General features: G+C 41.6%; 2 protein-coding genes across 3 annotated transcripts; both read right to left on the bottom strand.

Annotated features, from left to right (window-relative positions):
• Window positions 1-4523: 4523 nt before the first annotated feature.
• LOC124143223 lies at window positions 4524-15252 on the bottom strand. The gene is made up of 4 exons (XM_046512103.2): window positions 15044-15252; window positions 10925-11090; window positions 6657-6779; window positions 4524-4753 (listed from the first exon to the last, which is right to left on the bottom strand). The coding sequence occupies exons 1-4, from the start codon at window positions 15200-15202 to the stop codon at window positions 4674-4676; spliced, it is 528 nt and encodes a 175-aa protein (XP_046368059.2). The 5' UTR covers window positions 15203-15252; the 3' UTR covers window positions 4524-4673.
• A 7101-nt stretch (window positions 15253-22353) lies between these two features.
• On the bottom strand, window positions 22354-25976 carry LOC124143203 (saxiphilin-like). 2 transcript variants are annotated; one of them, XM_048394915.1, is made up of 4 exons: window positions 25764-25976; window positions 24744-24879; window positions 23334-23462; window positions 22354-22474 (listed from the first exon to the last, which is right to left on the bottom strand). In XM_048394915.1, the coding sequence occupies exons 1-4, from the start codon at window positions 25920-25922 to the stop codon at window positions 22395-22397; spliced, it is 504 nt and encodes a 167-aa protein (XP_048250872.1). In that variant the 5' UTR covers window positions 25923-25976; the 3' UTR covers window positions 22354-22394. The 2 variants fall into 2 exon arrangements, with proteins under 2 accessions (XP_048250872.1, XP_046368042.2); XM_046512086.2 differs by lacking the exon at window positions 24744-24879 and adding an exon at window positions 24131-24278 and having other exon boundaries at window positions 25764-25975.
• Window positions 25977-26511: the final 535 nt, after the last annotated feature.

The raw sequence follows: 26511 nt of genomic DNA, 5'->3' as shown, positions 1-26511 counted from the left end.
TCAATCTAGTGATCGGTATTGTGAGTGACGATGGCACACAGTCGACCAGTCACTGAGCCTGGTCACCCGATCCTGACGACAAGTTGTGTTGCTGGGGACATTATAACGCGGAATCCCTACTTGATATTTGCATGAAAAGCACTTCTTGTATATATAGGTAATAATTATTGCTGTTGTGGCATCTGTACGTAAGGCCATAAGACCGTAAACGTGTTGTTGACGTCACTAGACGATCCATTATGTCCATTATCCATTATCACCAGCATAGGTTGCTGGGGACCCATACTAACAAGAATCCCCACTGGTCTTAATGTTTGACAGGCCGTTAGTTTTACCACCCGGGAAACTACCAGCCACTCTCCAGGAACAACATGCTTTTTTGTAAAAGTATTCTTCAGACGAGTAGACTCCTTTCTTAATCGTGCGCTATTATGCAAGGTAATTGTTCTGGTGAATGCTGAAACATTATTTGACAAGTAGGCATCTCTGGTACTTTTATGATGACGCTGGGGTAGCATAGTGGTAAAAGCGTTCTCACGTCACGCCGAAGTCCCGGTTTTGATTCCCCACATGGGTTCAATGTGTGAATATGTGATTTCTGCCGCCGTGATATTGCTGGAAATATTGCAAAAAGCGTTGTAAAACCATACTCACTCATCCACTGGTACTTTTATAAAGTATATGATCTGTAGACGTAGAGGGCATATCCAATTTTGACGCATCAGTGACAGAAATAAGGTCCGATGCAATTCCCTATTTTGACATGAAACATATGTTTCCGTGTTTATTCAGGTGACCAATTGGCTTGCCTTTGCATGTCTTTGTGACGGGTGCCACCGGTGGGGCAGGATACGCTCACCTTTTTGCGAACACCTTGTATCATCACTATTTGATAGTGTTTCATAAACACTTGCTACCTCCTCCGTGGTCTAGCGGTAGAGCGTCCGCCCGGAGTTCGATCCCCGGCCGCGTCATACCAAAAGACGTTAAAAGATGGTACTTGTTGTTACCCTGTCTGGCGCTCGGCATTAAGGGGCTAAAACAAGGACTGGTCGGCTCGGAGTCAGTATACTGCGGCATGGTATCTCAGTGAGCTAGCACTATAAATCGGCATCAATCCGGTCTCGTACAAGCAGCCACACACACACGTGCATGCACGTCGCTATATAAGGACAATAATCTTGGACGCGCCGTTAAATCCCATTTCACCTCACCATAAACACTTGCTCATGATATAGTCGGAATCGGACAATCTACTCCGTTTTTTTATGCAGATTTCTTGGTGGTCGAAAAAAATAAACTTTCAATTTTTTGTTTTGTCTCTTGTGTATTCATATGGTCGATAGTTATTCTGAAAAATTTAGAAAGATCATTATAATCCATTTTAGGATGACCAAGATCCTGAATAAATATTTAAACATGTTGTCATGGTGAGTTTCATATCTTGTCCTGGGACATGCATGAGAATCATTGTGTGATATATTTTATTGTTAAATGGGGTTTTCTCACTCAGCGGTAATAATAAATCCCCTCTCAATTGAGATTTCCTCATTTCACTCATTCATTAGCACGTGCCTTCAGGGAGAGCACCGTCACCAGAAACTGACTATGACAAATCTTCCTTTTGTTCTACGGTCTACTGCTTGTTGTCCTATCAAAGTTGGACGCTCCGGGTGGTGACGAGAATGCACGGGTCAGTGTGAGGTCATCACATCGGGACAGGTGTTAGGTAAATACCTCATGCTACATGCCGTTTCTGATATGCTCACCTTTTCGAATACACCTGGAATCATCACCATTTGATAGTGATTCATAAAAAACACATAGTCGGAATCGTACTATTGACTCGGCCTTATGTAGCGATTTCTATTGGATATGAAAAAGTTTTTGTCGCTATGTTTACATGTATGACAACACATGAATATTTTCTGAATTTATCATCATTTTACCGGTAAAAGTACTTTTTTAAGGCTAATCACAGTGCCATTTAGGATAGACTAGATATACGTTTTTTTGATAAATGCTATTTTCATAGGCCTGTGATTCGTATTTAATAAATGATGCCAGAAAAACATTTTTCTAGTATTTCCGACACTACTTTAGGAAAGGTTTACACTAGTTCTCGATATTAGTCTTTAAAAATCGAATTTCATTGACTGAAGAAGGGGAAATGCTCTCCTTGGTTCTATAGAACAATTTCTTTAATACGAGCGTGGCATCGTAACAGTCTACGCCACTTGTCAATAGACTAGAGATAGGGTTATGCGACGCGACAAATATTCCACAGCTGGTGTTGTTATTGAAAGTGTTGTCCTTCCTGTACCGTTAGTTTACATAAAGGCGACATGAGGCGATTATTGTTGAAGCAGATTTTCCTTTAATCAAACAGCCTCTTGTAATGTGACCGCCGCCGCAGCTTCATGCATGTTTCCAAGTTGTACTGCAGTGTATATGTTTCCTAAATGCGGAAATTATGTAATTAAACGGGAAGTGCCTAGGACGTCTTATTTGGGCAGCCGTAGGCAATTTGTGCATTAGATGACATTTAGAATTAATATGAATGTAGAAACTGGCATCTGTCCCCAGATTTAGGAAATACAAAATATTTCTTGATACATGTTTCTGGGAGCCGGGTAATTTATAATACTCTTAACAACACATTAAATAATACACCAATCTCATTAAAATCAGATCTATTTTCTCGCTATAGCTAAACAAAGATCTGAGGACATCCCATTACGGGTCACGTCAGAATGACCTTTCATCCGACCAATCAAAGCGTCGCTTACCAGATCATGAAAGTGACAGTAGGAATGTGTTTTCTAATCATGCAACCTCGAAAACGTTAACACGGGGTATTCCGAACGACAGTTACGGCCCGTACGACTGATTCCGTCAAAATTATCGTCTATCTCTCGCTTCCGTGGGATAAATATTTAAACGGAGGAGGCGTTGCACAGTACGTGGGATGCACTGCCATATATTAGACAAATCCGGAATGTTCGTTTGTTCAGTTTTCAAAATTTTAATCAAGAACTGTTTCAACATATTTTTCAAGCGTAGTCTGAAATGGAGGTCACCAGGTTGAAACGAGTGCCGTAAGGTCGAGAAAGCTGCTTTCTTATTGGCTGATGTCGACATCTTGTTAGTCGTTTCAGTGATCGGTCAAAGTTCGCGAAAGGTCGTTCTGACGTGACCCGTAATGGGATGACCTCAGATCTTTGTTTAGCGGCAGCGAGCACTACCGTGCATCCGCCTACACAGAAATCTTAATCCAGAAAAGCAAAAAATACCAACATATGTCCAAGACTCCAAGCGCTTGCTCGCCTATCACAACCCCAACATCACAACGCATATTAAACTACATAACTAATCCCAACCTAAATAAGCTAAAACAAAACACCAAACCCTGTAACATTTTCACACCTGAATTAGAAACTTCTAAAATACAACATCACTCTCCTTTAAAATAACTAAAAACAAAACACAAACACCGTCAAAACCACTACACTTGCATACATACATACATGAACATTAGCCAAATTGGTGCCACATCTTCACAGACGTGTCTTCCGACCAGGACTCTGCATCCATATATCTCAACCAATTAGGCAATCTAAATCATATAGGCTCCCAGACAAGCAATCGGTCTTTACAGGCGAGCTGATGGGCACGCTACTGCATTACACAAGCCGCTCATCAAACAACATGATAAAATCCTTGTACTAACGGACTGGCTCAGCGGACTCTCAGTACTTAAACACAAAAATGACAAAAACCGACCTTCACTAATAAAACAAATACTGAAAAGCACACACCAACTAAATACCCTAGGCAAACAAGTAGAGTCCATCTGGATCCCTGCCCACGTGAGCGTGTTCGGTAACGAACACGCCGACCAAGCAGCAAAAGCGGCCCTCAACCTATTAAAACTTAGCTTAATCCTACCTATATCTAAATGCGAGAAAAAAAGTTTCCCAAAACAAAAATATATCCAACAGTGGCATACTAATTACCAAAGTTCAAATTCTAAACTAAAACAGATATTCCAAAAGCCACTACAAAAAATAAAACTCTACCGTTAACCTGAAAATATCGACAGGACAGTAACCAAACTACAAATCGGCGACACAAAGAAACTAAAATCTTACCAACATAACCATAAACACCAAACGGGCAAAGTCACACGTTGCAACCAAACAGAAACACCTGAACACGTCCTATTACACAATTCGCACTACAAACGATGCAGAATGATGCTTCAGAGCACACTGGACATGAACACACACCTAACATTACAAACGCTCCTTAAGCCATTAAACAACACAAAAACCTTAAGGTATCTTCCTGGTGAAAACTGGCCTTCGAGGTCGTATATACCCACACACAAAAATCACCATCAACCTAAAAGCCAAATCAACAAAATAAATCTCTCTCTCTCTCTCTCTCTCTCTCTCTCTCTCTCTCTCTCTCTCTCTCTCTCTCTCTCTCTCTCTCTTTCTGTAATTAATAATGATGTCATATTAACATATTAACAATTGCATACCTTTGAGTACACTTTTAATTGATTCATGTCGAGGTCATTTTAATTGAAATTGTCGAAAAATTCAAATGACCCTGGATATCATTGCTCCGTATCAAGTATCGCGCACTCTAAGTGCGACTCGGTGGGTTCAAATGCTTGGGCAGGTGACCTTTCCATCGACCCTGCTACCTTGAATCTGACCATCCGAGTTAACGCAGAAGCAACGACCTGAAACATTCAAACGAAATTACTGTCGAAACTGTCAATGCATACCTTGAGAATTTTGTCAGTGTGTGTTGATTACGAACACCGTCATGTAGGATATTGTAGTTTCTCGGGTGAAAGTGCCTACAGGTCTCGATATTGTTTATAAACACTTGTCCCTGTTTCAACAGAAAGAGAACTCTGGACCAGAGCATCACTGTTTAGATGCATCTCCATCTTGCCGAGGCAAGGGAGTTATCTGACTGTGAAAGTCCAGTTTCCACATCAATTTACTCCCTTCCCTCGGGTAGATGCCATCAGATCCGGTACTGCACAGAGGTGACGGAAACTTGCCGGATTACTTCACTTTGCTGACATTGCTAGACTTACTTCCATATGGCCGTCCTCTTTACAGTCTAAAGACGGCCAATGTGGCACATTTGCCGATGATATCGTTTAGCTTGTGTTTATGTCATGTCAAATCAATCCCCAGGAAACAGACACCTTTTGAAAAGAGTTTGTGATTAACGTGTTAACATATTTGAACTGTGGGAAGATGAAGATGAAGATGACCAATTCTTATCTCTAGTGCTTGGGGTATACCTGCTCAGTGTGAATCAAAGTTACATTTCTATGTTTGGCATCAGATGATTCTCACCATATGTTGCACAAGAAGAAAGTGGGCGTCGCTGTTATAACAATGATATATATACTGCTACTGTTGCTGTCCACAACTATTGAGACAACTCGTGTGTAATAACAGGTCATACTATATGCTGAAATCTTCATATTATGGGGAAATAAAAATATATTTACCCAATGTTTGTACAAGCCGACTAATCTGTTGATAGGGCAGCCAGACACGTGAATGAGTGTCACGTGAATGACTGAGTGAGTTGGGGTTAACGTTGCTTTGAACAGTATTCAAGTTACTAGTATATCACGACGCATCAGCATAATGTGGGAGGAAAGCCCGAAGTGATGCAGGTCTCAGATGTTTACCACTTTGGTGAAACCCACGAGCACGGGGATGGTTCTCCCAAACCTAGAAACACAAGCTTGGCGAACTTGTGCAATTACCCCGATCACGTGGATGACAACTGGTGCTTTCAGTCGCTGTGTTGTCTGAACCTAAGACGATTTTTTACCGTTATATAGCTGGAATATTGTGGAGTGTGGCAGTCACCACAAAAACTGTCATTATACTTTCATTGCAAAATATTGTGCAGATAGCGACATATGTCAAGATCGATTAATGTTTTCAAGTCAATAATATCTTTTAGTAAACCATTTTCCACGCATAGGAGTCAGAGGTTTCCAAAGCCGCCTCAATTCCCAGCTTAAGAAATTAGATTATTTTAAGATTAGTCCAGAGGACTACTGTAAACCCCAGTAATTCACTGGTCCTCAGAGAAGTCCTGCTTGACAACCGTGTAAGGATCTATACCGAAACGTAGCCTTTACAGTTTTAAAGAAGTTATCCATAAATTGTGTCTACTTTCTCAGAGTTTGTAGTTTACTATGATTAGATTTTCTGTAAGTTTTATTCAGTTCAAATTTGTTGCAAAATTCAAGCATTGAGACTTTTGCCCTCAAATGCTGCTGTCTCTGAGGACTATTATTATTGATTTGTACTTGTCCTCAGCAAGTGGGCAGCGTGAATTTCAAAGACTGATTCCCCGTGTAGGTTGTGAGATTTGGTTCTGAGGCTTGGTACGACACGTCGGTGTCAACGAAGTGGGAAACATCTCCGACCTACGGCACTAAGATGTCTCCCAAATTAAGTTGACACGTCGTTAGATAACTGAAACACTATTTATAGCGTCGTTAAACCAAACGATCTAACTCCCTTCATGCAATAATTTACTATATAAGGATAACAGCGTCAATGTAGGTGCTGTTATAGACTGACGTCGTTCTGCCGTACCTGCTACGTCGCACTGCATGGGCTCAAAGGCCCCGTTGGCGTCGCACTTTGGCGTCCACTTGTCCGAGTATGTAACCTGTGACGTCATGGCCTTGATCTTCATCCTCTCACACGTGGTAATACCTGGGAATAATAGCACTTTCTTAACATTTGGTATTGATATAACCCTATGAAAAACGGTCAAAGCAAATTTGGTTTTAGTCTTTCGAACACGACTTTGCGAACGCAATGACTCAGTGTATAGAATCCCCCCAAGTTTCAGTCAGACAACCGGACTGGCAATGTTACAATGTTACTAGACCAGATAAAATGAATTTTCAAGACTAACGAAAACATTAACTAAAGGGTAATATATGGGTTAGACCACGAGGTCCCAGTGTCTAATCGTTGAAGTGGCGCAGCGCCTCGTGGTTTAAACAACCATTTCAACGATTAGACACTGGGGTCAGAGTGGTCTAACATACTTAAACCATGTCCAACATTTATGGCACATAAAATGCTTAAAAAACCATTGTTTTGTTAAAGGTATTTTGAAAGATATTCAGGAACTCTATGGTCAACTGTGAGAACACTGTGTGAGTCGTTCCCCGAGCCTTTCGCAGGTGCATCTCGCACTTTGCCGTTTTGGGTTATGAAATGCACGTCCCGGGGCAAGTATACCATTCGTCTTGGACCAACTCGAGCACATTATCAATCAACTCAATATTACTTGCCCATGTTGATGGGCCTATTATGAGCAAATATAGCCCTGATCATGATAATAGTAATTTCTTTTCTATCTGTTCGTTTCGTTGAACGAAAAGTACAAAATCACAAGTACTGTATAAATACTAGAATGCATAGAGTAACATACTGTATAAAAATTGCATAAAACACATTTCGCAGTTCATAAAGGGATAAGCAATTGGTACTTATGTAAGTAAATATTTAGTTGTTAATTTCATACCCTTTCCCCATGTCGCCGTGGCAGAAGACTACATTCGTTAGCCTTCAGTGCGGACTTCGCGGGTTCGAATCCCGCTGGCGACAAACATTTTTCATGAAATTGTTCTATCATCAAGACAAATGATAGGGGGTGTTTAACTAACAATTCAGTTTGTTAGACCACGGTGAAAGACAAAGGAGCCATGGTTTAAATGTGAATAGTACTGCTAAATGTTAGTTCTCAATATATGGGTGTGATCATCTTAGTAACTTTAACTCAAAACATTTCAAAACTGACCGTCCGTCGGCAAAACAGGCCGTCTCGGACTCTCAGGCAGGCGGGTATTTTAAACACTGGCAATGTATAAGATCTGTATAAGTGTAACAGTTACAGACTAACTGCAAAAAGAAGACATTCCTCGGGCTAATTAAAGACCTGAGAGTTTCTTTCCCGGTAACAAAAGAGCGCCTGGCCGGTATGGACCATATACCGTTATTGGCATTCCGGGTTAGAAACGTCCATAGCAAGTTGATTGTCGCACGAGGCGGCGGCGCGGATGGAGCGGTCAGGCTCGGTGACGTTGTTGATGGCGTTTACGGTCTGGTCCAGTCTCCATTATTTTCAGGTTCCCGTCATAAAACGTAAAACAACATACAACTAACAAAGATGTCGTGGGTCGAGCTCTGCCTGGTGAAGATTCGCTTACTGCGTTCTTGAAGCTCAATTACTGCAGTGTTAAATACAACCACCATTAGTGGAGCCGTTTTATTCTGCACCCAGCACCAAATATGGTCATTGTATAATTCCCAATGAAAGTAAACAAAAAAATGTATTACTACGGAATGTTGGGGAATCCAAATATTACAGTCGAGGAAATTCCCTTTCTGCTCAACTGTATCGTCATGCATAGGACCTTTGGTGAAATTCATGCATTTTCATTGTCCATAAAACCCTTTAAGACCGAAGGCCGAGAAGGAATGAAACAGCAAACGTGCAGGCTCGCTCGTCTGGGTTTCACAAATTTCATGTCTTCGGGTTTCATTTCTCACCCGCGTTTTTCCATCTGTGTCTTTCCGTTCTCAGGGAACTAATGTTTGAATCTGGCGGTAACTGGCCGCCATTTGAAACAGCCGCCTACTCCCGGACATATTTCATTCGGTTCGTTACAGTCTGACTGTTGCAGTTCTTCTCGCCTCTTGCCTTGGTTGACAGGTCCTATGGACTTTGTTTTGATTCTACTCTCCGTTGATTGGCTACTGACTTTGTTGGCGTGTCAAGTTATGTGCATTAATTAAACAATCACCTTATACATGTCACGCCACAGTATGTATTCCTACACCTGGAAGGTTTATCAATCGCGTCATGTCTGCTTTGACATATACAACTATTTTTGGTTAAACTATTGTAGATAACACATGTTTTCGTTGTCGAATTGAATATGAAGGATTGACAGTAGGGATTTTCTTCGGTTCATTGCGGTATTAATCGAAGAACTGATGTGCAAACGTTTGAAAATAATCCACAGTCAATCCTTAAGTATTTATGAACGATTTTCAAATAGTGATGATACAAGATGTGGGCGAAAAGATGAGCGTATCCTGCCCCACCGGTGGCATCAGTCACAAACACATGCAAAGTCAATTCAATCCTATAAAATTCAATTATCGGCCATTAATATATATTGAGATTAGATTGCAGATTAGAGTCAAAGGCTCTTACGTAATGTATATGCCACCACAACTTCCAACGAACTTGGATACAATATTAGACTGACTCCGTGGCCTAGTGGATATAGCGTCAGTCCGAAGAGCGGAATGTCGGGGGTTCGATTCCCGGCCGCGTCGTACCAAAGGACATTAAAACGTTTACTCAGCATTAGGGTGATAAAACAAGGACTGGTCGGCTCGGAGTCCGAATACTGTGTCTGAGTGAAATTCATGTTAAACTGCCGCATGGTATCTCAGTGGGCCAGCACTACAGAATAGGCATTAGTCCAGACTAGTACAAGTAGCCACACATTCACACGTGCATGCACGTCGCTATTCAAGAGCAATAATATTGAATACTATGTTAAACCCCATAGAAAGACAAGGCGTTCGCATATTTAGACCCTAAACATGTTTAGATCTAACCGCGTCAAATTTATGAGACAAAGAACGTGTTGAGGTATGTGTTTAGAATCTGAACATAATTTTCACAGTGCAGCGCCAATGTTTGTACGACCCGACGAATTGGGGATTGGATGTCAGACTATGTGACTTAAATTATTGCGTGTCATCGTTGGATCGTTGCTGGTACTTTCAGTCTCTGTGGTGTCTGAAGATGAGTCGATTATTTTCGGTATATAGCGAGACTATTGTCACCCCAAAAGCTGTCGAAGGAGCTTTTACAAGCGAATCAGTGAGAGCCATCAGGTGGATTGGAACATATGTGTTTATTTGTCCATTGATTTCATTGATGTCGTTGGCACACTTGACGTCCATGGCAATGCTGTCCCAATGTATATGACCGGCCTCTTCAAAATGTCGGCCGCCAAATGACTTAGCTCTGGTCTGTTTTGTTTGTTGTTTTACGCCGCACACAGCAATATTCCAGCTATGTGACGGCGGTCCGTAAATAATCGAGTCTGGACCAGACAATCCAGTGAGCATCGATCCCCGCAGTTGGGAAACGATGACATGCATCAACCAAGTCAGCGAGGCTGACAACCCGATCCCGCTAGTGGCCTCTTATGACAAGCAGGGGTTGCTGAAGACCAATTCTAACCCAGATTTTCACGGGTCACTTCTCTCTGGTACTAGGTCAAAGTGATCTCACTGGTTGATGGTGCTGTATCAGCTCGCTGATGTTGTGTGGATCAATACCATAACGTTCCCTGGTCAGCAGCACATGTATTTGCAGCTCCATGCGCTTTACGATCTGGTTGGTTGGTTTGTTGTTTAACGCCGCACTCAGCAATATCCCAGCTATATGACGGCGGTCTGTAAATAATCAAGTCGGGACCAGACAATCCAGTGATTGACATCATGGACATCAATCTACGCAATTGGGATCGATGATATGCATCAACCAAGTCAGCGAGCCTGACTACCCGATCCCGTTAGTCGCTTCTTACGACAAGCATAATCACTTTTTACGGCAAGCATGGGTTGCTGAATACGTGTTCTACCCCGGATCTTCATGGGTCCTTAACGATCTGGAGCCAGTGTAGTTGAGTACGGTTGCTACATGAGCATACGTATATGTAGACTACAATCTTGAAAAAGTAACACCTGATCAAAGGATTGTCAGACGCGTCCACTCATTTGGGACAGGGAAGAGTTCATCTTTTACATTTGCTTACCTGATAAAACAAAACGTTTGCTTTTTGTGACCTTCAAACATTTGCCTTTCCCAAAAATTTCCCACATCCCATCATTGGCGGACTGACACTCGAGGCCGGAGTCACAGTGGTCGTAGGGGATTATCCCCTGCAAGAAGGGGGATTTCGTGCACGCGTCTCCCTCCACCTGGATGGGGAAACAGGTATGTCAGTGGCATCAGGATGCTGGTCGTTAACGACAATTCAGAGAGACAGACATTTTATTCGGTATTTACGGCCACATTTCCCGTGTACGGCTGACATTGTAGTTTCATTTGTTTAGTCACGTGGTATACATGGTATACAGAAGCTATCTGAGAGAGAAGATATTTCAACAATATGGCTATTGAGCGTATAACAGCAGAGTTGTTGGATTTTTAAAGACTGATCATTAACATCTTCTTTTCATGCATATTGTTAAATTTCGAAAAATGCCTTTCTCTAAGATGTTCATACTTATTACGTACTAATAAAACATGAAATCCATCCTCAATCAGTCCTAATTGGCAGTTTCTACAGATTTCAACTTTCAACAAACAAAACCTACAATTGTGAAAGTGTTTTCAATTTTATTTTTTTAACATAATCTCCCTGCTTTTCAATACACTTCTCATATCGATAGTGAAGCTTTTCAATTCCTGTCAGGTAGAAGTTTTCTGAAGCTACCCTTAAACAACCATTCACGGCATCTTTGAGGTCAGCGTTGTCGTCAATGCGCTTTCCACGAAGGTGTTCTTTCAGTTTTGGAAACAGGTGGAAATCACTTGGTGCCAGGTCTGGCGAGTATGGAGGGTTGGTAAGCCCTTCGACCCCACATTGTCGCACAGCAGCCATTTCAAGTCTAAAGATGTGAGAAGAGGCATTGTCATGAAGGTGTACAACAGCAGTCAGCATTCCGCGCCGCCTTTCTTTGACAGAATCTCTCATGCGATAAAGCAAATCATCATACTAGGCACCAGTAATTGTCTTTTGACTTTCTAAGTAATCAACAAGGATCACACCCTTTGCATCCCTGAAATACAGTGGTCCTCACTTTCTTCACAGATCTTGAAGAGCAATTTCTTTGGTGCCGGAGAAGTGGAATGATGCCATTCCATGGATTGAGGTTTTGACTCGGGATCATTGTGGTAGACCTATGTTTCATACCCCGTTACTAATCACTTTTTGAATTTGACGAAATCGTCCTCAATTTTCTCTGGCAATATCAGTTTCATCTCCTTTTGTCTGTCTATACAGAAAAAACAGTCGGCGTATCCCTTCTAATAATGAACCCCCTCGGGGCAAGACTCGTATTCTCCAGCGCTTTTTATAAATGGCAATTAACACTTCCTCACGTCATCGGATCTAATGAATGTACATATACGTGGAAGACCGCCTCCGTGGTCTAGAGGTAGAGCGTCCGCCCGGAGAGCAGAAAGTCCGGGGTTCGATCCCCGGCCGCGTCATACCAAAAGACGTTAAAAGATGGTACTTGTTGTTACCCTGTCTGGCGCTCGGCATTAAGGGGCTAAAACAAGGACTGGTCGGCTCGGAGTCAGTATACTGTGTCTGAGTGGGGTATTCATGTTAAACTGCGGCATGGTATCTCAGTGAGCTAGCACTATAAATCGGCATCAGTCCGGACTAGTACAAGCAGCCACACAAACACACACACGTACATGCACGTCGCTATATAAGTGCAATAATCTTGAACGCGACGTTAAACCCCATTCCACCACCACCACATATACGTGGATGAAGAATCGCCGTCCGACGTCCTGCCTATGTGCAGGTGACAGAGCAGGTCTCCTCACCGGGAACACATTGGCCACCCGGTCCCGGTGTTATGATGACGGTGTTAGAACCTACACCAAAACGTCGTTCATAATTGTAATAAAAAAGTTGATCATACATATATATTATTCTTACTTAGTACTCCAACTTCTAAATGCCCCTCAAAGAAGTGACAATAATCGTCAACGTTAACTGGCAATATTCATGTAATCATGTGAGTTTGTCAACTTTCAGCCATACAACCAACATTCAAGATCAAGTCGACCAACGTCAAGATTCTTCAGCAATTGCCTCATGGTATCATGATATTTTGCTTCATAACATAACATGCCTTATAACATACCTTATATTTATATAAGGTATGTTATAAGGTATGTTATGTTTTGAAGCAAGTGTTTTGTCTGCGTTCAGATTTTGTCACGTTTTCATACACTGAGTTTATATTGCAAGTATGTGTTGAGCTGAGCTCTTATTGTAATATATACTGAGTCAAATTAAAAACTTCACATTTTTAAAAGTAATCCCATATATGATATACAACGGACAAATGTATCAGAGAAGGTAATTTTGAATCATTAATGTCCAAAGAAGGATTTTAATTAACGGTGGTAACCATAATTTGTTTCAAGCACCTACGGTATTCGGTAATAACATCAACAGTTTAAATCATAAGTCCCAAGCACGAGAATCTGATTGCACACAAGTTCAGTAGCGTGTATGGCCACCATGTGCGTTGACAACTGCCACACAACGCCTCCGCATGGACCTTGTGATGCTTGTGAACACATGATTGGGAAGACGACGCAATTGTTGCTGCAAAATGGTGACAAGATCTTGCAAATTCTGTGGTTGGTTCTGGAGAGTGCGCAGACTTCTGCCAAGAGCATCCCAGACGTGTTCGATGGGATTGAGGTCGGGAGACCTTGACGGCCAGTCCATGACGTTGACTCCCGCATTCTGAAGGAATTTCCTTGTCAAAATTGCTGTGTGGGGTCTGGCATTGTCGTGTTGGAAGATCAAACCGGGTCCATGTGCTGCCATAAAAGGCAGAAGTTCTGGTGCCAGTACCTGGTCGCGGTAAGCAGCAGCGTTGAGGTTGCCACGGATGACAAGAAGCCTGGAACGTGCATTGCCACAGAAAGCACCCCACACCATGACACTTCCGCCTCGAAATCTGTCAACACCTGTACACAACACTGGGCGTAACGTTCATGGCGGCGCCTCCACACCCTCGCCCTACCATCAGCAAATCGAAGATTAAATCGGGATTCATCACTGAAAGACGACTTGATTCCAATTCCTCTGAGTCCATCGTAAGTGTCGCTGTGCCCACAATTGACGTTGACGTCTGTCTAATTGAGTTAGAATCGGCCCGCAGTATGGCCGTCGTGCTTGAAGGTGAGCAGTTCTCAGACGGTTTCGAACAGTTTGCGCACTCAGTCTACCCCTAAACAGTTCATTTCTGGTTGATGTAGCCGTCAAAAATCGGTTACGGAGGTGACGTAAGACAATCTGACGATCCTCTGCATGTGACGTCACACGTAGTCGACCTGGCCGAGGGCGATCAGTGGTGGTACCCGTTTGCTGTAGACACGTCTGTAAATCATAAACAGTCCTTCGACTACAACCCATCGTCCTTGCGACTTCAGCTACGGACGTTCCCGTCTGCAACATGCCAATGGCACGTTCACGTTGCACATTTGAAAGGCGTGGCATGACAAATGGCCGTAAAGACTTTTGTTTTTTTGTGTTTTTCTTTTTTTGTTAATGACTGCTAACAAGTATGGCTGAAAACACTTGCGGTATTATGACCACGTGACCAGTTGCACGTGAAAAACCACTTTTGCCTCTATAGTGCTGTGCACATGATTTTGATCGATTCACCTGCACAAAAACGGGTGTTATCTGAAGACAATACGTGGCCATTACTGTTTAAATACACAATAAGGGCCCACAATGTTAACTGGTCAAAATGTTAAAATTTTAGAATTGTGAAGTTTTTAATTTGGTTCAGTATATATCCCCCACCCTACGCTACACCATAATGTCATTTATTATATATCTCTGTGCCGAGCTCAGTAATGAAGAAAGTAAACAAAACTGAACAAAAAAAAATTTCTATCTAAGCTTTTTTGAAATCTACAAATGACAATACTTTCATCTCTGAAGCAACCTTTGTTCTGTTGTCGTGTTTGAAACCAGTATGGATTTTGATACCTCCTTTAATCCCGCTTTGCCCAATCAGAATCATATATTCTTCAATGTCATGTTATAGAATTCGTGATGAAGGCTGCGTTTAAGCAACCCACACAATCATCCCCACTATACCTTGGCACAGGAGTCGGTACATCCGCAGAACCCGCCGCCCTTGATGACCGACCCCGGGCATGTAAGAGGGGCCTTCTCTATCCCCACACACATGTCAGGGGTACACACATAAGCTCCCGCCGTCACTACGGCCGTCAGGAACGCTGCTAGACGTATCATCGTCGTGTCAAATACTGGATCCTGTCCTCGACACGTCTTTTGTACTACGGGGTAGGCGGAGCAAGGAAGGATTTGGGCTTTCGGTCTATGTGTTTGATGCAAATCTTTTTTTAGTTCTGTTTGTTTTAACGCCACAGCAATATGTCAGTAAAGGAAATAATATTCTTAGTGCTCAAATTTATTAAATTCCGCCAACTACATTTATAATGAAGTCTCCGAATGGTATGGTTGCAGTTAGACTGCAGGTTTCATTGAAGTGGCCTACTGCCAACGTGGGATAGGCATGTGTACGTTGATAAGCAATGCAGACCAGGACTCCGACAGCTGCTTGCGGTACACGTTTCTTTCCTGCTTGGTTTTCTTGTAGCATTACGCAGCAAACCGACAAATCCACTTTTTGACCCAAACCAAGTGTACTGCAATGTGCTTGTATGCTCTGGCACATATCTACTCGCATCTTGTATCATCTACTCCATAGTCTACTCATTAGTCTTGTGTAGATAGGAACCGTTTAGATCAGGAATAGAAGATGCTTGCCGTAAAAGGTGACAATGCTTTTTGTAAGAGGCGACTAACTGGATCGGGTGGATCGATGCTCATGATGGCAATCACAGGATTGTTTTGTCCAGACTCAATTATTTACAGACCGCCGCCGTCTAGCTGGAATATTGCTGGGTGCGGCGTTAAACAACAAACAAACAAACTTGAGTAGATAGACATACTATTCTTAGCCTTTATGAACCAAAATATACAAGCGGTAAAAGGAACGCAACGGCAAGAACTGCAGCTGGCACAGAGTGTCTAAGTGACTAGAGTTTTATGCCGCTTGTTTTGCAGTATTCCAGAGTACACCACGAATGTACACATTGTACTCATTGAACACATTAGTTTCGCTGTGTAGCCTGACAAATTGAAAGTTGATATTTTCACGACTTTCTAAATATTGGGCGAGCTTACCTATGACACCGTATACGGCACCTTTAGACACGATAACGAATTTTTTGTGCCGAAAAGTTTCCACTATTTGGTTTCTTTGTCGCACATGTCATGTAAAATCTTAAAACTCAAAACTTAACGCGTACAACCTAAGACGTTAAGGGTCAAAGGGAGACTACTCTTCAAACCTTGTTGATAATTTTAACTTTATTTAATCTTAAGTCACGAACGTGATCCAAAAACCAAAAACGTCCTTGCACATAAAAATTAACGATATTAAAACACAAAACAGTGTCGAGTAACGACCAGAATTTTCAGGATGTTCATGTGATATATGTGAGGTGGGTGTTGGAAAATCCAAAACGGCTGTTACTGACGGCATACGGTCTCATATTGGTTCAGTAACAACCATCTTGGATTTTTACTGACGGTATACGGGCTCATATGGGGTTTGCAATTCTGCTCTCAAATAGGTCAATCTCACTTTGAGGCATTATAATGAAGTCTATGAAACTCACGAGCACCGGCATGGTGTTGACAGGCCTAGCTAAACGAAATGGATCAAACAGTGTTGGGACTACCAATCTCTGTCTCTGGCCTGTGAGACCCTTACATCCTCATCACCAAGTGACAAATGTGCAGATGTAAATATATACAAATATATATACGTATGACCATGTCTATTAAATAGCTAAATATAGTTGCAACAAGATATACATAATCGTAGTCCAAAACAAAACTATATTCAGTTTTATACACAAAGCTAAGATAGGAATAGTTTGCAAAGCCAACCTTACAAACCTCTCCCAATCTCATTAAAATCAGACCTTAGTTCTCGCTACAGCTAAACAAAGATCTGAGGACATCCCATTAGGGGTCACGTCAGAAAGAACTTTCATCCGACCAATCAGAGCGTCACTTACCAGATCATGAAGGTGACAATCGGAATGGGATTTCTAATCATACAACCTCGAAAACATTAACACGGGATATTCCGAACGATAGTTACGGGTTTAACGACTAAATCGATACAATCTAGACCATCTATTAGCCATTCCAGAATGTCCTTTTGTTCAGGTTTCAAATTTGTAATCGAGAATTTGTCAAAATATGTTTCGAAGCGTAGTCGCCAATTTGAAATTAGTGCCGTAAAGCACGAGAAAGCTGCCTTCTGATTGGTCATTCCATTGGTCGGTCAAAGTTCGCGCAAGGTCGGTCTGACGTGACCCGTAATGGGATGGGATCTTTGTTTAGTGGTAGCGAGAACTAAGATCTGATTTTAATGAGATTGAACCTCTCCCAACAACTCCGACCAAGCCCCTATCCCGCCCTCGACAAGCATGCGGAAAATACAAGTTAAATATAAAGATGATTTCAAATAAAATAAATTTGCTTTCGAATGAGGTTAGCCCAAAGTAAGTTCTATGACATCCATGGGAATAACTGACTAGGTGATGTGAGAGAATTTACGAGCACATGTGGCAGGGCCAGTGTTCGCATTGGGGTTGACATGACACACACTACACCACGTGCACACTGAAACGGAGATCCCAACATCCAACCTACTCTTTGACGTGGCCTTGACACAGGTGCCCGCGCCATACGCCATCATTTGACCCTCCTTGCAGACCAAGCCTGTGTCACATGACCCGGCAGGTATAATCCCGTGCATATACCTGGCCTGACACGTCTCTCCCTCCATCTGGATGTAGAGTGAGTGAGTTTACGTTAGCTTCCAACAGTGAGTGAATGAGTTTACGTTAGCTTCCAACAGTGAGTGAGTGAGTTTACATTAGGTTCCAAGAGTGAGTGAGTGAGTGAGATTTGAAACGCTTCTTTATGGTCACTGTTATGATTGAATGAATGAGTGAAATAGTAAGTGAATGAATGATTGAAATAGTAAGTGAATGAATGAGTGAAATAGTAAGTGAATGAATGATTGAAATAGTAAGTGAATGAATGAGTGAAATAGTAAGTGAATGAATGAGTGAAATAGTATGTGAATAAATGAGTGAAATAGTATGTGAATGAATGATTGAAATAGTAAGTGAATGAATGAGTGAAATAGTAAGTGAACGAATGATTGAAATAGTATGTGAATGAATGAGTGAAATAGTATGTGAATGAATGAGTGAAATAGTAAGTGAATAAATGAGTGAAATAGTAAGTGAATAAATGAGTGAAATAGTAAGTGAATGAATGAGTGAAATAGTAAGTGAATGAATGAGTGAAATAGTAAGTGAATGAATGAGTAAAATAGTAAGTGAATAAATGAGTGAAATAGTAAGTGAATGAATGAGTGAAATAGTATGTGAATGAATGAGTGAAATAGTAAGTGAATAAATGAGTGAAATAGTATGTGAATGAATGAGTGAAATAGTAAGTGAATGAATGAGTGAAATAGTATGTGAAAGAATGAGTGAAATAGTATGTGAATGAATGAGTGAAATAGTATGTGAATGAATGAGTGAAATAGTAAGTGAATGAATGAGTGAAATAGTATGTGAATGAATGAGTGAAATAGTAAGTGAATAAATGAGTGAAATAGTAAGTGAATGAGTGAATGTATACGTATGCCCTTGTGATTCAAAAGTCTCAAGAGAATGACTCAAAGAAAAGACCTCTCAAAATAGAATCTATATTGATTTAAGTGCCTATAGGGGAACTCACAATCACTTATGCAACCGAGCCAGGCACACGCTAAAAATATTTCTGACACATTGTATGATAAGTAAGCAGTGAGTGTGTGCGTGCGTGTGTGTGTGCGTGCGTGCGTGCGTGCGTGTGGTGTGTGTGTGTGGGGGGGGGGGGGGGGGAGATGGGGGGGGGGGGGGGGGGGGGGGTGTTGGGGGAGGGGGGAGCGTCAATATGCCAAGTTGCCCGAATGTATAAATGAGTAAATAGATGTTTAACTTCTCGACTGTTGGACAAGTACCGTACCGTCAAACGGGTGGATATGCAATGTGATCTTGGCGTTGCAGGCATACATACACGACACCTGGACAAGGTCGTCTCATGACATTCATTGCACTGCGCAATAGATTCAAATCTGCTCCGGCTATCAGCAGAGAACTCCGTACAACCGGGAGGCGAATCTCAACATCTGGGTAGCCAAGCGGGTAAAGCCTCTCCTCGGCTCGCCTTAGACCTTGGTTCGAATTCCCACATGCATGATGAAGTGTTACTGGATAGCCTAGTAGCTACAGTGTTCGCTCGCCGAGCTAAAGGGTTCCAAGTTCAGTTCCCCACGCCTGTAAGGCTAATATATCCTTTCAACAACTTTTGACCTTCGTCTTGTTCCAGATGAGGCGAGTTGGCCACGACTGTGTAGGGTTGCTTCTCCACAAACAAAAGAAACTTTTGACTTATCGCAGCCTACTGAGTGATTGTGTCAAATTGAAAGGCTCATTCAGTGAATGTCCCAGTGTATGTACTTGCTGCAAGTATTTCCTGACTGGTTGGATCTTCCCGATGTTACTGGGTGTATCTATGATGTTACTGTGTATAATACCAAGTTATTGTGTCTTTGATGTTGTCGGTGAATGACGTAACTGTTTCTGCTAATTTATTGAGTCTATGTTGTTACTGTATTATAAAGCACTGATGACGTCACACCACAGTAACAGAAGGTTCTTGAAACGTCCACGACAGGCATTATCACCAATGCCCGGGGCAAACATTACAACTGTAATACCTAGGTTTTACAATCAAGTTATAAACTTGCCTTCTCCCCTATAAACTTGCCGTGAACACAATTCTTTTTGATGATTGGTTAAAAGTCCCAATTTGTTTTAACATGAAAATTCCATGACTTGATTGGAACCTGCCACCTCACATCGTGTTAAGTTTTGTAACCCACTGTTTTCCCACACAGCTACCGGGGCAGGTGATGAGAAGTTGTTCAGTTTATCATGGAATGACTCCAGCTTGTCCATGCTGCACATGTTTTTTTCTCTCGCACGCTTTGAGCTAATTCCTTTCATACCACGATACACTGTATCGTTTCACTATAGGGTATGTCGATATTTTCTTATTTTATTCTGTTTTTTTCTTGGATTTAGCAACCAAAACCTCGGAGGCTGTTTTATATTATACAGATGATTTTACATTCATTCTAGATGTTACTTCAGATATCATGTAACTGTAAGTTGATATGTCTGTGATGTTACACTATCCGTGATGTTACACTATCCGTGATGTTACTGTATCCATTATGGTACTGTATCTATTCACATCCTTCCTCAGTGTAAACGCAACTTTGCATCCATAATTTCTACGTTTGTCAAAACAATTTTGAAACGGGATTTTCTATGATACTATAAGTTTATTTTTATCCTAAAAAATAAAACGTGTATGAAAGGACCATTGATCTTCACATGGTGAATCATCAAAATAACAAGTAATGTATATAATTAACTTTCTATGAGTGAACTCATGTTTAGGTACCATAAACATTCTGCTGCCCTCGGTCCTGTTCCACACAACGAATGCCTGTCAGGGATTAATTCTTTGAGTGGACACTTGAAGGCATATTCACTGTTGTTACTAATACGGCATACGCTGAACTAAGTTGTGGACATGATAATCAAACGGAAGACAGAAAAAGCCACGTAATGCGATTTAATAATCCGAGGTGGAAACAAGCAGACACCGTCAGACGGAACAGTTTTATCCCCAATAAAGGAAATTCCGTTTTTCGTTTTGGGGAACGATTCGCCTGTCATTTTTATTGTCTGTTTTACACTATTTCCGTTTTTCAAATTGAATTTTGGTCAAGCATTTTAATAAAGATTGCCCTAAAGTATTAAAACCTGCATTGTTACTATGATGAGTTTACATGCCCTGTAACATCTGTCCAGAGGCAACGGTGGCCCAGCCGCAGTTTGCTGAACACAGTTACCTACCTTAGGCAGGCCAGAAACCTCTGGGTTCAAACCCGATTCGACCTGAGTTCATGTCTAGATCTGTCAGCACCATACTCATGCTCTGGGCTTTCATCGAAATGGTGAAGACCTGCATCACTTTGGACGTTCCTCCAGCATCATGCTTCCAAGCGGGGATATAACTGAATTACTGTTCAAACCGGCTCCTAACTCTCATAGTCTCTCCCCAGCTAACACACAACGTTGTCACAACGTTGTGGAAAGGTTGTGGATTGGTAACGTCGTGATATTACTTTGTCACAACGTTGTTATAACGTCAACGTGCAACGTTATTTCACAACGTTAAAACAAGGTTGCACATTCACGTTGTGAAAACGTTGTGCATTGGACATCACACAACGTTTTGTAGCTTCGTTTCTGAAACGTCGGTGAAACGTTATAGAGCTTGCTTCTCGATAGTCATAAAGGAATAGAACTGCTTCATCAAAATCAACATGAATTTGTCAGAATACCAAGGCAGTAATGCATTACCTTTCTATATATTCGGCATTTAAATTTTCATCTCTTAATACTAAAATTTTCAGAACGTAATCGCGTATCTCTATGACAACGTTATTCCACAACGTAACAACAACGTTGCAAATTAACGTTGTGATAACGTTGTGCTTTGGACATTACAACACTTTTTGCAAATGATGTTTAGGAAACCACTTGTAGATCTACCATCTCTTTTAAAAAATTTTTAAACATATGTATCTATAACGATGTTATCTGTCTACTAAATGTTGTCACAAGCAATATTACAGTTAAAAACAATTGCGCCCATTTTTAGCGGCGTGAGAGCGACTGCTGAAAAGTTTAGCCTGTTGCCTCGTGAAGTGACGTCAAAATGACGTCACATTGTCGCGGAAGATTTGTTGTCAGCACATTGTCTCCATGATCATTCTAAGATGATTTAAGAAGGGTTGTTATGGTCTTCGTCAGACATATTGTATGCATGCATGCGCTCGACCACGCCCCTTAAATGAATAGTATACACTGAAAGGTTATTAATCCAGACCTCACCATTCCTGTAGTGAATTCCACCAGGTTTAGGCGTTCCCGATTAAACCCCTGTGTACACGTGTAGATGTCCCAAACAGTGCTGGTCTAGAGGCTAGATGTCTGGGATAGTAGATTTTAGTACACGAATCACACGAATACGTCTTTGGGTTTATGCCTCGATGCTTGAGACCAGATGTGCTGTTATTGATATTTTTGGAGGTGAACATGAGCTGACTTTCTTCCACAAGATTTTTAACATGGCTATGGTTGTAAAAAAATAAGTGAAACAGAAATAAGAAATGTTTATTCCTACATTGTACACTGTGGGGTTAGTTGGAGGGACAGTCGACCTTACCGAGGACCTTGCTTCCTTGCATAACTCCCATGGCGTCCACACAGAAACAGTGACCTGCAACACGTGGTGAAATGATTAGTATCTTTGTTGAGGGTGATGATGTTAATGATGTTGAAGATGTTGATGATGATGCAGATGATGATGACTATTATTAGTAACATTTATAATTTCATATTCGTACCTGCTTTTATATATCATCCGTATACCAATTTTTACTGCTTGACAAGAAGAAAACGCATGACAAATGTCAAAACATGTGTGCTTGTATCAGTGAAAACAGAATAATGAATGGATAGTGAATGGTTATGCTTAAGCTCTTAAGGAGCGCAGTCTTTGCTGATAAATCACAGCACGTGAAACTTGTCCAGCTAGCCAAATGAACGTTCAGTTGGAAACTAGGCATCTACATACATCAACACTGTCTTGGTTCGTCAGAGACGTCGTCTGACATTTGTTGTACAGATAAGTGGAGCAGTGGGTCATTGTATAACTGCTTAGTCCCTTCTTCAGTGCATAGAAACACAGGGAGTATTACATGAGTGTGTGTGTTCTACTGATGTTGCGAAGGCTGTTCAGCGTCTCATATTCCGGACTGACAGCCGGTGGTGTGTTGTATTTTTGATACGCGTTTCATAAATTCAATAAAATGAATATATTATTTACTACTAGAAGAACACATCTCACGAACATATTTAGGGTAAAGTCTTTTAATCGTTTCAAATCGACAAAGCCGTCGATACCTTGTTGAAACAAAGGAATAAACTACACGTAATTGATACTGGAGCAAGATAATCACACGCGTGAGTTGTCACATAAGACATAGTGTTTCAATGAGCAGGTGAACCGCGTGAAAAACACAGCTGGGACTCTATTTAGAAACCTATACCTTATTAGACTACAAGCGTTGTCTCACCCGAGAAGTCGCACTGCTGGGGTGTGAAGTTACCATCGGCGTCACAGTCTGGCGTCCACTTGCTGGCGTAAACAATCATGGTTATCATCGCCGACATCCTCATCTGCTGACATTTGGTCTTCGTGGATCCTAGAAAGTCACGTTATGGCTTCAGATAACACTAAACCGAGTCAGACATTGACAAGCACTGCCTGACGCCACATGGATTGGGGGAAGGAAAATAAAAACATTGCATGGTCAGGTGCTATGTCTGCAGGTGAAAATACGGAAAAAAAATTATAAAAAAAATAGCTAAACAGTATAGTCACAAACATAGAACAAAAAAAAAATATTTTCAATAACTATACAACTGCGTAAAAAAAGAAATCGTTGGCCAGGTCAAGGTCACGCATAGCACATATATTCGTTTATAAGAGTGTCAAGTTGGTCATTTTCGTACCAGGCAGTGATTTCCTCTGGTTCACGTTTATGGTCTTGTGTACAGATGACACCAGAATAAATATTGAAACCGATATACATTACAATAAGTGCAAATACCCGCATTAGAATATATCCCCAGTAGCCTATCCTTGTCGTACAGGGCGACGTGGTTGAATGCATGTCATCCTTACGGCGTGGGACGTTGCTCACAATATCAATCACTGGATTGTCCAGATTCGATTATTTAAAGGCCGTCGGCAGATATCTAGAATATTGCTGAGTGCCGAGTTAACCAACAAAGCAACATACTAAACAAATACTAACACAAAAGTAAGCAGGACAAGCATACACATATACTCTGAAGCAAGCCTGCATACGTTTGGTTTTGGTGGTGTTCACACATGTTCCTCTGCCAAAGAAATTCATGATCCCGTTGTCCCCGGCTTTACACTGGAGGCCAGCATCACACTGGCCAATAGAAGGGCTCCCAAACATCAACGTGGCCTGACACGTCTCCCCCTCCACCTGTAACACAGCATGGGAGACACAGCGTCAGGCTGACCACTCCATGCAAGTACGCCACCATTGACATATGTAAAGCTAACAGGTGGATAAGTACACGGCAAAGATCTTGGTGTTTCTTGACATCTACCCACCACTACCGAGCCTATAAACCACACCCACCCTCCCCGACCCAATGCCTGACCCACTCATCCCACCCCCTGCCTACCCCAAATAGAAGTAATTTCACTACAAAACCTTCAAACTTTCAACCAATTTCTTTGAATATATTTGAAATAAAAGCTTCTTGTCGATTGGGGTTAGCCAAGCATAGCCGATAAGATACACAGGCAACTTATCACTTTGTCTGATTGAGTGATGTAAGGGACTTAACAAGCACATACGGCAGGGCTTTATTCGCATTGGGGTTGACATGACACACACTCCACCACGTGCACACTGAAACGGAGATCCCAACACCCAACCTACTCTTTGACGTGGCCTTGACACAGGTGCCCGCGCCAAACGCCATCATTTGACCCTCCTTGCAAACCAAGCCTGTGTCACATGACCCGGCAGGTATAATCCCGTGCATATACCTGGCCTGACACGTCTCTCCCTCCATCTGGATGTAGAGTGAGTGAGTTTACGTTAGCTTCCAACAGTGAGTGAGTGAGTTTACATTCGCCTCCAACAGTGAGTGAGTGCGCCACTGTTACGCAGCGATATCTTTGAAAGGCGTTAGTTTACGTAAGCTTCCAAGAGTGAGTGAGTCAGTTTACGTTAGCCTCCAAGAGTGAGTGAGTGAGCCAATGTTACGCAGCGATAACTTGAAAAGGACACCGAGAGCAGGCTTCCCAAAATAGAATCTAGGTCAATATTTGGAGTCTCACCTTGGCCTTCTGACAGATAAGCGAACGCACTTACAACTAGTTTACCAATCTGGCAAAACTTCATATTCACAAAATTATATAGACCTTGAGATAATGGAATAATACGTACAATGAACACCAGTCAATATTATTATCATATCATGACCCCAGAGTAAGACAAGGAAAGTAGTATATGGATACAATTTGGATAGTTTATAGCAGCTGTAACAATATTTTTAATGCTCGCACAATTCACAACGAATACGTGGTGAGACGCCATGGGCAGATTTAAAATGGCGTACATCTTAGTATGTGACAAAAAGGTATTGCAAGAGAACATAGACTTTGTAAGATTTGTAAAACTGATTGTATTAAAGATGAATATCACTTTTTATGTGTATGTCCAGTTATAATGATTTAAGAGCAAAATACCTAAATAAATATTTCTACCACAACCCAAATGGTAACAAAGTTTGTAAATTAATGACATTTGATTGCACAAAAACTATGAGAAATTTATCTATGTTCATTTATCATGCTATGAAACAAAGAAAATGTATAAGTTCGTAACACGCCCCAGACATGAGTGAAGATTGAAAACATGAAAGTGTGAGTGAGTGAAAGATCCTTTGTATACCTTAGCACAGACATCAGTGCAGCTACAGAATCCCCCTCCCTTGATGACAGAACCGGCACAGTTGAGGGGAACTTGCTTCACCCCTTCACACAACTCAGGAATACATACAATGGCATTTGCTGCACCCAAAAATACCACAAAAACAGCAAAACAGATCATGGCGTCTTGTCGGATTCGTCACAAAGAACAGAACTGGAGCTGGGTGGTAATCTTATCTACAGTAGGCCGCTGTCGTAGCGATGTTTGGTTTTCATAATCACGTGACTCGGACTTGTACCTCATGCGTCCTGATCTTTTTGTTTCATAAAGGGAGGTGGGTAGCTAAGTGGATAAAGCCTCTACTTGTTTCTCCTTCGACCCGGGTTCGGTTTTCTGCATGCATGGTGCAATTTTAATGGACAGCCAAGTGGGTAATGCCCTCACTTGCCTCTCCATATTCTCAAGTGGCTTGAATAATGGTAAAAGTGGTTCCTTGGAGAAAATCGGACCCTCAAGGGTGTATTGTCCGAGGATAAAACAAAGATTTGACCTATTGCGGCCTACTGAATGACTGAGTAGAACTGTCGTCACGTGACCAAGACACGACAGCCACTGCCAGATAAAGAATCAAAGACGATTATCTCAAACCTGTTATGATCAATATCCTTATTACAAATAATGTTCCTGTGATTTTTGCTCTTATCAAACTACATTTTCTGTGACATTCGACGTTCAACTAGATTATTAATAGTGGTGCAAATGAACCATT

Source organism: Haliotis rufescens, unplaced genomic scaffold (assembly GCF_023055435.1).
Source record: "Haliotis rufescens isolate VD_foot unplaced genomic scaffold, xgHalRufe1.0.p SCAF_131, whole genome shotgun sequence".
Classification (NCBI taxonomy): Eukaryota; Metazoa; Mollusca; class Gastropoda; order Lepetellida; family Haliotidae; genus Haliotis; species Haliotis rufescens.
Note: the sequence above shows the minus strand (reverse complement) of the source record. Positions and strands in the feature narration are given on the sequence as shown.

Coding starts and splice junctions, on each gene's coding strand:
- LOC124143223 (XM_046512103.2), bottom strand. CDS start 15,202: ATGATACGTCTAGCAGCGTTCCTGACGGCCGTAGTGACGGCGGGAGCT. Junction 6,780..10,924: donor CAAACGTTTTGTTTTATCAG/GTAAGCAAATGT, acceptor TATTATTCCCAG/GTATTACCACGTGTGAGAGG. Junction 4,754..6,656: donor CATGCAGTGCGACGTAGCAG/GTACGGCAGAAC, acceptor TGAATGTTTCAG/GTCGTTGCTTCTGCGTTAAC.
- LOC124143203 (XM_046512086.2), bottom strand. CDS start 25,922: ATGATCTGTTTTGCTGTTTTTGTGGTATTTTTGGGTGCAGCAAATGCC. Junction 24,279..25,763: donor GCACTGATGTCTGTGCTAAG/GTATACAAAGGA, acceptor GCTGTGTTACAG/GTGGAGGGGGAGACGTGTCA. Junction 22,475..23,333: donor CCAGCAGTGCGACTTCTCGG/GTGAGACAACGC, acceptor CACGTGTTGCAG/GTCACTGTTTCTGTGTGGAC.